The sequence below is a fragment of the Trematomus bernacchii genome, unplaced genomic scaffold (assembly GCF_902827165.1).
Source record: "Trematomus bernacchii unplaced genomic scaffold, fTreBer1.1, whole genome shotgun sequence".
Classification (NCBI taxonomy): Eukaryota; Metazoa; Chordata; class Actinopteri; order Perciformes; family Nototheniidae; genus Trematomus; species Trematomus bernacchii.
Window position 1 is genome coordinate 610,991 of NW_022987313.1, and position 11,510 is coordinate 622,500.

Genomic DNA, 11,510 nt, shown 5'->3' on the forward strand with positions numbered 1-11,510 from the left:
TTATTTCCAGAGAAGAGTGAAGGGAGTAAAAGCAAAATAATTCATATAAGTGTTGGTTCTTAAAATGTACTGTAGGGATAAGACCCACAAAGAAGTGACAAGATACATCTGTGAGGTTCCAAGAAAATGTTCTTATTTTAACCATCAGTATCTGTTCAGGCGTCTGACAAACGATTTGGATAAAACAATCTTAGAAGGGACTTTAGTTGAACAACTCATGAACATACAGTTTGCAACAAACGGGCTAGCATGTGTCAACCCCAGGCTTCATCCTAAAGGAGACTTTTGAGGTTTAGGCTCCAAAACTGATCTGAAAGGCTCTTTAGACCATGTAAATCAGCTAAATATCCACCTGATTAGACTTGCATATGACTAACTTAAGTGGGTATTTCACGCCTTCGTCGTTATTTAATTTGTAGTTGTTCTTGAAATGCAAAGTATAAGTACGCTCAATTCCTTTTCAAAAGTTGACATTTCAAAAAAGGTTGGGAACTTTTCTTTACATTACCACTTATCATAGACAATCATATATGTACATTTAGAATAATAAGTTCTGGACATATGCATACATTCAAAACCCTTAATTGCATATTTTCTTTCAATCAACATTTGTTATTAGATCTCTTACAGAAGATTGTGCCTTGTGCATTATTATCACACTTGATTACTTGAAGAATCCTTAATATATGCTAACTTTGGCCGTAATGATAACCTTAATCCTCTCATCTCTTGAAAGCCCCCCCACCTTTTCAACCCGGAGACAAAATGGTTATACATTATTACATAGTAATCATGCAATCAGCTAAGAACAGGATACAGTAGCCTGCGACACAAAATCACCGGTCACCGCGTGCTCTGAGGACGACCTTTAATTGAGCGTCTGATTAGCACCGGCGATGAGGTAACTCACGTCTCGTAGAGGTGCCCTCCCTCCACACGCTGCTCCACGAACGCCAGCTGGCGCACATGGAGGGTGGAGTGGGGGAAGGCGGCGTGCATCCAGGGCAACCCCAGCACCGACATCAGGATGTTAATGAGCCCAGAGAGCATCAGGTCCCAGTGATACGCCGTGCCCTTCAGCAACCTGCGGAGCAATGCAACCGTTAAACTCAACAACAACAACAACAACAGGCTAAACCACCACAACTCACCCACATGAGAACACTAACATTATCTTAGTTTCTACTTTACTGGTTGCGGTTTTATTTAGAAGTTTTCCCAAAGTGCGTCATATCTGTTTTTGCTTCCCGTCTTTGTTTGTTTTCCCGACTATTTTGAATGTCTTTCCTGGCCTTATAAGTTCCATATTATCACAATTAGCCCTGCAACCACCTGAGTCCTAAAACCTGTACATTTGATAGTATTTTCCCACGTCTAGTCCCCTCGTCTTAAAGTCAATACATTTTTTTAAATGTGTTGTTGGTTAGATGCTTGAAAAACGTCTGTAGTTTACACAAAATAAAGATATCTTAACATTTTGTCCAATAACATAAAATATGTCAGTGAATACACTCGTGAATGTCCGAAAATGGCCATCGCAAACAAGTGATTAAATGAGGCTACTAAACGTCATCAGCCCGAACATTAGCAGCCTTTAGATTAGTGGTGGTGACACGCAGTCATGTAACCTTGATGTAGTTAGCTTATATTATAAGCCAACTAGACTAATGTTAGCCTTTTACTTCTGGCTATTGCATTTTTCACTTCAACATAGTGGTGTTAATATGTGGAGGCTATACTGCCTAACAATACCTGTAAGTATCAAACATGAGCACATGTGACACACAAATTCAAAGGGCATCAATCTCCTAAGATTAGCGTTGCCCTTCAATACAACCGGACTACAATTGCTCATATCTCTCACTAACTCATTCAACAAATAGGAAATCAATGGACATGTCTCTCGTGTTTCCATAACTCCAATATATAAAACATATGTAAGTGACATTGAAGTAACTGTACATAAAGGGTTGACCTTGCGATCTGATGCCACAGAACATTTGTCTGCACAATAGAGGAAAAGAGGGTTGTTTTCTTACTATATAGTCTCTAAATCCCTAAATAACTTAGGATAAGACTAACCAAGCTTCATTCTGACCTATTTTCCTTCAGTGGAAACATTACTGAATGTATGATGATCTGCATAATAATGACTAATATTTTAAATGAATAAATTATGACAGAAAACAAAGAAGTGATCTGGTGCAGGTGTGGTTCGATAAACATCTTATTTCCAGATACAAAAATGATGTCGTGCAAATCAAAGGATGCATTAGTCAAAAGAGAGCAGGAACAGAAATAGCCATCGCTGTTTTCCGCTTCTGTTCTATTGTTAGGTACACATGAAAGAAGCAGTGAAGATTGAATACAGCAACTGTGCTTACAAACCTTTTTGATAGGTGTTACATCAACTTCTATTTTCTTTACATATTGTGACAGCGTTAAAAAGATCGGCATGCTTGGAAATCACTTTGTTTTTCATGCTATAGCAACCGTCGTCCTGCCTTCCAGTGAAATCTTCCCCAAACTTCCAGATCCAATTAATTTCTGCCGAACAAATGTCGATGCTAAGGGTGGAAATGTCATCATTATAGATTTCCACTGTAGGGCTGCTCTGAAGTGGTCTGTCCAATGCACATTTCAGAAGAACAGGGTGAAAAGCTCAGCGTAGTGTTTTGGCTCTGAGGCTTCTTCAGAGCTCCCTGACTGTGAACATTTGACTCAGATGTCAAGTTTCTGCTTCAGTTAATCTCCCCTCCCAAACAGACCGGCAAATATCCGGTTTCTGCACATCCCCAAGGTCTTTGGTGGCTTTTCAAAGGGCCATAGAAAGAGTTTAAACCAGTAATTGCATGAGATTATAATCCCAGGATTCACCCTCACTATTTCTTATCATTTTGGACAGAATCGACAGTTATCTACTTGTAAATAAAGTCACGACAAAAAGTCATCATAGGATTAACACATGATGCATTCTTGGTCAGGATTCTTCTGTATATGAAGGCATGTTTGTCTCTACCTGTTCTCTGGCGCATTGGTCAGCGAGACGACGATGTTCTGGTCGATGAAGATGAGGAGGGCCAGGAGGAAGCCCAGGCCCATGGCGCTGACCACGTTGAGGGCCGACAGACGCTCAAAGGGAGCCACCCTGAAGACGGGCCGGTCATGAACTTTAAAAACTGGAACTGTTCACAGAGTAAGAGAAGAAAATTACAACTTGAGCCAAAAAATGATTAGACAATTAGTCAAATACTCAATCAACAGAAGATAAATGCAGATATGTAAGGATTAATTATGTATTTTACTTGAATAAAATAAATACTATGGTCCTACAATATTCTATTACAAGTACAGTACTTTCTACCACTTGATAAATGTCAACTATTTTGATAACATTTTATAATTGTAGTCATTTTTTATTCAAAAACCTCAAAAATTCCAGCTTCTTAAATATGAGGATTTGCTGTTTTCGTTCATTAATAATTAGATACATTTGCTGATAATAGTGGGAAATAATCCTTGGCTGCAGCCCTAATTACACCTTTGAGTTTTAATGAGTTCTTCCTTTGTTAGATAACTGTAGCTTAGGGCATGACCTACTTGATTACATCTCTATGATAGCTCAATTATAAGCATCAGTTTCTTTAGTGGACTTTAAATGGTGACAGGAATGTCATTTTGTCAATATTATTTTGCTTTAAATTCTCCATCAGTACTTCCCAGCTCCTCAGATTCCATCTTCACTAACATAACTGTCTCTGTTACTGCTGTTATGACTCACGTTTCACACCAAAAATCATTTCCTGTGTTTGGCGCTCTCTTTTTCCCTCTGCTGTAGATCTCATTTAGGGCTGTATCACCTCAAATGCTGCTGAATTAAGTGCAGCTGGTTACATTTAGGAGGAAATGACAATGCAATAATGGGGTTATTATCTTATGACTTATTGTCTCTGGAGGTAAAGGAACAGAAAATTGGCCCGGCACTTAAATTTAAATTCACTTGAGGGTTTGGCGCTTGTCTCTGTGTTTCTGCGTCCGACCCCTGGAGAACAGCTGCTGCCTTGGCAACAATGAATGGAGACTCAAAAATGATGCTTAACAATAGAGGATAACAACTGACTATCTCCCATGTGGTTTGGCCTGTGCCTTGATTAAAGAACATAAAAAGACAATAAAGGCACCAAATAGAGGAGGCCCTGCAGATAGACAGTCTGTTTTGGAAGTAAACACACAACAAGTTTGGGCCCTTCACCAGATTTGGACCAGAGTCCGAAGCCCTAAAGTGAATACACACCCCGAGCAAAAAAGATATAGCTGACTAGCAACCACTAACAGCTTCCTTACAATTACTTTCCCTAATTTTTCATATTTAATGCAATGTTGTGAATCAAACAAATGCTGTGCTTTGATCGAGGGTACAGATTTGTCCTATGTGTTACAATGAACTCACATTATGTAAGTTCAAAGAAATGTTAATGCACATGCAGATGTTATAAATCAACTATTCTTTCCCTAAGACATGTTTGCCCTAGTTAACATTACAGTACACAACTGCTAATCACTTCATTATTCATTAAGAGCTGTGAGGAGAAATATGTGCCTGTGCATGTGGCGTCGAGGGGGGGAACAGATATTGACTGTAATAGTTCTGAGAAGTTCTGTATATTTTCTGCAAAGACAATTGTGAAGATTTATGCATTGCCAATCTTTTGACTCACATTCAAATCTCTTCAATGATGAACACAAAGATGAGCTTTTAAATATAACATATTTAATGGGGCCTTATTGCGCTTTTGGGGGGGTTTCTCTTTCCTGTAGTGTGTTATTTATGTTTTGGTGCATGTAAATGGTCTGCAAAGGCTAAAATCCCTGTGTTCCCTCCATGAGGAGTTTCTCTCCCACACACTCCCCCCCCTGCCTGAAACACCTCCATTGGACTTCTTTGTTAACTTCTGTAACATAGTGACATCACTAGAATATGAGGTTGGCTTTTTTATAATGCAATACATTTAGAAATCAAATCTGAATTAGAGACATGTTGTTCAAAATTACCATGTGAATGATTTGATCTTACAATGTGTTACAATGTCACTTTTTGCCGTGTTATGACAGCTGGGGTTTAAAAAAATCTGTAAAATATATGTACTGTATATAATCTAATATATGTATCTGTATCAAATCAAATCAAATCAAATCAAGTTTTATTCATATAGCACATTTATAAACGATTTTTGGTCGAGCCAAAGTGCTGTACAAATAATAAAAATACTCTACAGTAAAGACATTTTACAGCTAATACAACAGCACAGTTTGATCAGAATATCAGTATGAGGAAAAACGACCCACTCTGTCCTTAGACCCTCACATCATACAAGGAAAAACTTCCGGAGAAAAACCCACAGTTTAAAGGGAAAAAATGGGAGAAACCTCGGGGAGAGCAACAGAGGAGGGATCCCTCTCCCAGGACGGACAGATGTGCAATAGATGCTGTGTGTAAATCGAAGAGATAATACGTTTTACAGCGTAGGTAGACCGAATGTTAGGAAATTCATGTGTCTATAATAAGAAGATGAATCCACGAGGATATCAACAACAATTGTATATTGCATACCGATATAAAACAGTATAACTAGACTGCAGTCCCTTTAGCATCTAGAAAGTAAGTTATGATACTTACGGTCAATGTCACTGAAAATGTAGGAGCCGATGAAGGAGAACATGAGCACTGAGATCGGCAGAGCGCAGTCCGACATCACCTCCCTCACTTTGACATGCAGGAACGGGCTGAAAGAGAAAGGGAGAGAAAGAAAGAAAGAAATTAAGAAAGAGGAGAGTGAGCGAGGAGAGACAAATAAGAGAGGAATACAATTACTTTAGACAAGACAAGGACAATGGCTGCAATCCTGACACTGCTTAAGTACCTCAGTCTGCCTTTTGCTTACACAATTGAATCCGGCTTTGAGGTTGATTTGATTACTGGGGGCAATCAGAAGTAGAATATTAATGCTTATTAAATCATAGGCTGGAACAGAAGCTTTGAGCTTTCTGAGAGCCCGTCTGGAAAGTTCCTGAAAGCACCGTCACTCCAGATAATCTTTAGAGTCTCAGCAGTGTCTCAGCAGTGTCCCTACGAGATCTCACCCAAACAAGATTGAAACTCCTGCGGTGATTTATCTGAAGAGGGTGGCAGCGCTGCACGTACCTCCTTTTGAACTGGTACAGGGTGTAGCCCATCCATAACGTCCCGAGCATCAGCAGCATGCAGAGGAGCGGCCTCTCTCGAGTGCAATGGATGACGGTTTCGGGGAGGGCGTTGAGAACGTATCCCGCCGCCATCTCGCTCCTGTTTCCCCCGAGCAGATCTCCAGCCTGAGGGAGGATCTGTACGGTTGTGTTTCCCAGCGTCGGTGGGTGGTAGTACCTGAGAAAGACTGAACATCCACAGAGTCTAGTTAATCTAGTTTAGCCATTCTATTAAATATGGTAATAAATATAACAGACAGATTGCCATTAAATGTTAGATATTCATGGTTCCCAGAGGATGAATCCTAGTGATTTTCATATACCCTGAAAGACATTTCTAGTTTGTTTTAACTCCCTAATGAAATACTACCCTGTTTGTATACTCGCTACATTTTGTTATATCAAATACTTGCAAAACATACCTCCTGGAAGAAATATTATTTGCCAACAAGCAGCCTTAAAAACAGATTGCGTATTTCATGCTGCAATCCCCATAGAAAGATAATCTAAAATATTACATTAAGGGATACTGCTGGATGAAGAGACATGGAGGACAGGGACCGCTAGAGAAGAGAAAACCTCATAAAAGTGAGATACACCTCAGCTGAGCTGTGGCTCTGCACTGAAACCTGATCAACTGGATCATAACAAATATTCACTGAAGGTAGAAAGCACTATTTTCCTATTTTACTATGTCTTTGTACATTCACACACAGTAGATATAGGAGATCATAGTTTTAATGAAAATGAAAGGCAGTGACTGGATCAACAGTCAATCTGTTAGATTCCTTAAATGACGATAAATTATTTTCTGCCACTAGGGGGCTCTCAAAGGATGAGTTTGGTGGCGTCGCAGATAATTGGAGTCATTTTCACAAAAGTCTCCTTTTCTCCAAAACAAATGGCATCTATGAGTGAATCAGGTCAACACAGTATAACATTCATTGTGTTTTCTCTAACAGAAACAGGGTGGAACGGCTGCTAGCTAAAGGCTAATGTTTTCTCTGATTGTTTATCTGACAACTTGAGAGCTAGATGTTCAAGAGGTTTTTGATCAAGAGCTGAAATATTCACAGTGTCATCCTCTCCGAAATAACATACCGTCATTAAAAGTGTGTGGCAGCTAGTTTGCTTAGCATGTTATGTCTGTTAACTAAAGATCCAGACATCCAATTACTAAAATCTAGCTACAATCTTCAGTTAATAACGACCAGGATCTAAAAGGTGTATCGTCAAAATGTGGCTGACGATAACCGTGGCGCTACACTAAAGGGATGCTTCCTAGTTCAGGTGGCCAAATAAAAACTGTTGCTGTTCATTTTAAGGATATCTTTCATTTTAACATATAACATTGGTGTAGTCTTTTCTTTTTTTTATGCAGGAATTGAATGTACTGTTATGTAATTGTGTAACTTTCAACATCTGTATGATTTATCTCTGTGCTGGCTGTAGGTTATTGAACTTAACCAATGACATTTATCCTGATACCCTTATTAGATCTACAGGATAAACAACTCTTGTAGATCTAATAAGTGAGCATCATGTTGAAGGTTGGGATGTTAAACTACAGTACATATGCTTTTAGAACTATTGTAAATAACAACCTTGTGTATAACAGTAGAAACCATTCTGATCAACACTTTTTTTGCAGAGAGTGAAACGACCTGCATGCGGCTCCTTCTGCATGCCGTTTCATCAAACCAGAAGAAAGTTATGAGGCAAACGAAGTTGTACAGGAGACTGGTAACACACTCATATTCATGGTACTGCAAACTATTTTGGATGGAAAGTGTACACAAAATGGCATAGGTTAATGTTATGGTAATGGGATATGAGCTAGGAGCGTATTCTACAAATGGTTTCTGAAAATTGAACTACAGCGCCAGCAATCTCCACGACTACATCGCGTTCAAAAATAAATTACATCCAGCTATCGTCATCTCATTTGTCGCAAATTAAATTGTATAAAATATTTATGATATCGTGCAGTTAAGGCGGGAGAGGGGGTAGTTTGGCTGCAGGCTGGGTTTGAAAGCTGGATTGATTCATTTACTACGAAGTATCTCTGCCTCTCAGTCTGCTGAACCACCTAAAAAACTCTGCTTCTTACTTTTAATTGGACAAAATACTCATTTATTATACATGCAATAAACTTGAAAACAATGACTGCTTATTTTGATAAGTTAATAAATCAAATGGTTGCTTCTTGGCTCTCATGTATGGTTTATTTTGAGAGAATTGTCTATCCTGCACCACTATAATAACCAAAAGCATGGCTTGTTTTTCAATAATTACTGGGTTTATTGAATATAAATTACAGTGTTCATCTGCAAACAGACGATAATACGGAAAAATAACAAAGGACATTTACAATCAAATTGACTAAATGATCAGTTGAAGAGATCTAATTAGCATCAGTCAACAAAGAATTCTCCAGTCGGGGAAACCACACTAATTAGTGAGCTGCAAACTTATATCTAAAAAGTGTGGATAATTGTTTCCAAAGTGTAAATCTGGGGCATTTTTAATGATTCTCTCTCAGTACAATTGGCTTTTTTTGAGAATGACACATGAATTTGAGGCTGTACTAGTGGAGGCTCTGACGGCAGGTATGATGCTGGAGTCAGAGCGGACTATCAAATATTGAATTGCAAAATGACAGTTATGTGGGAAAAACATAAACGGGAGACTGTGAGAGAGACATTTATGTGAGTTCATAGAAAAGAGGTATTTGCTGTGTGTTTGGGAACTTACTTTTGACTGTGCCTTTCACTGCATCCACCACAAATGCGATGGAAATGAAGAGCGCAATGACCTCCTCTGTAGACCTGGAGAAACAAAGAAACATTAATTAAGAGGCAAAACAAAACTATTGATGAAAGAAATTGTGTTGATAAAAACTAAAATTAGAAATAAATAAACATGCGTGTTTGTAGTAAGCATCCATGTCAGTTGAAAAACATCATCCTTCTTTATTGTATCCTAAAATTGTCATAATTTCTGTGTGAATTATTGAGTTATGGCCAAATACCTGCCTTGTGACATCAATGTGACCTTAACCCTTTGACCCTCAAAATAAAATCAGCGTATCCTAGATGATGTTGTTCCAAAATTGGTCTCAGGTGTTTCTGAGATATCGAAGTGCTGACCTTTGACACCCCAAATTAGACAGCGCTGAGTATTGAAGATGACATTTTAATTATTTTTCTTCCAGGTGTTTCCAAGTTGTTTTATGTTGGTGCCACTGTTGCAAAGATAACCACATTGTTTTTCACATGTTTCTAGCAGCAAATGAAGCGTTTTATGCTGACCATCAGGAAAAAGCAAGAAATATATTGAAATATTTTATAATGTGTCTCTTCCTTTGATGCAGATGAATGCGTGGTGATCAGATGTATTATGTTATCTGGCGACATTTTGAGCTAATTTCATGAAACATAAGTTAGCAACACTGCGCAGGACACACTGCATTTTGTTTTCCGCAGCTTTGTCCCGTAAATGTAGCCTTCACTTTCCCAGGAGATCACACTCAGTGGCAGACAGAATGGGATAGCGAGAGCGAGACTTACCGTATAGGGAACCAATCTAAATGCAGATGGTCTCATTACTCTACAGCCATTACATTATGCAATCAACATATATTTCAAAATTAGAAATTAATGCAGAAAATGTTTCCATTTCCCCCTCAAATATTTTGGTTTTGGCAAAAAAAAAAAAAATAGGCAATAGGGAAGCAGAAGGAACGATATAGGGAAGCAGAAGGAACGATATAGGGAAGCAGAAGGAACGATATAGGGAAGCAGAAGGAACGATATAAAACTCTGGATGTGTGGTAGCTGGGAGGAGAGCTGTCACCCTGAATCCTCTCTGAAATCTGTTTGTTGAAGAAAACAGATTTTTCCGTTGAGTGTCAGTGATTCTGCTGCAGATACTGACGTTTTAACGGCCAATTAAAAACATTTTCTGTTTGTCAGAGAAGGAAGACAGCAAAATAATTGCCTCAGAGGTATGCTTTTACTGAAATAAGTGGTAGAACTGCATGAGATATACCTTTTAAAGAGCTTCATGAGCAGACTGACGTTGAAGATGCCTCCCAGGATGAGGAAGAAGCAGTTCCACAAACCGATGCAGGCGTAGAAAGCGGGGAAATCCAGGTTGTAGTCGTCACAGATTCCTCGTATCACTGCATGTGTATACAAACAAATACACAGAAGAATTAAGATAGATCATAGAGATCTGAGACATAATAACTCCTTATTAGCAATGCAACCATCTCAGAACTGTTAGTGTTTAACAATTGATGTGTGTTTGGTCTTTTGCAGCAGTAAGCTAGTCTTCCCTTATAATTAAACCCCATGTGCCACATTGAAATTGAAATTGAATGCAAAAAACCACAACAAAAGGAGAGTGGTCGATGATGGTTCAATTGATATATAAAAATGAAAAAGAAATATATGAATATATGAAAAAGAAAAAGAAACTAGGTTTATTAATTTACAGAATCGATAATCTCTTTGTATTCTGTGAATACAGATTCTTGAAAAGGAATTGAATATAAGCGTAAAACTGAGGAATAGTTTTTTTTATAAACTTCTATGCATGTTATAGCAGATATTTGACTTAGAAATCACACAATGAAAAGGAAAATCTTACATTTTTCACTCAAACATGAGAATGACAGAGAAATTGAAATGTGTTTGTTAGGACTATAACAATTTAGATGTAATCTCGAGCAGATTCGTGTGCAGATGAGCTACAACCTAACAAACAAGCCATTGTTCTGCTCAGGAAGGCTGCTGGAAATCTACTGTAATTACCCCCATGGGAAAGTGCTTAGCAGAAATCTAACCCATTTACTTCAAAGATCATCACACCACAAACCCAACAAACAGCTTCGGTATAAAAAAAACTACAGAAACTACATCTTGGCATCGGGGTCGCTGCTCATCTCATCGCTGCCTGACGCCGTGCTTCCAGCCGTCACCATCGTTTAAAATCCAAGAAAACACCGCTGCTGGGTAAAAACCGACAGCAGTGCACATAACGCTTTATGTTCCGTTGTCGCTCACGACTGAATATAAAGTTTGCAGGGTATCGTGGGTGAGCTAGTTTCCTCACCCATTGGCTCCTCAAACCAAACATTATGTAACATCTTCCCCATTAATTCCTGAAAATCATATTGTTTTGGAGATATATTCTATTTACAATCCTCAATCTATATAATTTGTGCAATATTTCAACAGTGCATCGTTAAGGATTATTACCGT

General features: G+C 38.5%; 1 protein-coding gene across 7 annotated transcripts in view; it reads right to left on the minus strand.

Moving 5' to 3' along the window:
* Positions 1-11,510, minus strand: part of slc4a11 (solute carrier family 4 member 11) — a 115,905-nt gene that overhangs the window by 7,813 nt on the left and 96,582 nt on the right. For all 7 annotated transcript variants that reach the window (XM_034124411.1, XM_034124385.1, XM_034124413.1 and 4 more), the window contains 6 exons: positions 10,294-10,426; positions 8,998-9,071; positions 6,203-6,431; positions 5,678-5,784; positions 3,020-3,185; positions 911-1,084 (listed from right to left, as the gene is read on the minus strand). In XM_034124411.1, coding sequence (XP_033980302.1) covers positions 911-1,084; positions 3,020-3,185; positions 5,678-5,784; positions 6,203-6,431; positions 8,998-9,071; positions 10,294-10,426 — 883 coding nt within the window. The remainder of the gene's footprint in view (positions 1-910; positions 1,085-3,019; positions 3,186-5,677; positions 5,785-6,202; positions 6,432-8,997; positions 9,072-10,293; positions 10,427-11,510) is intronic.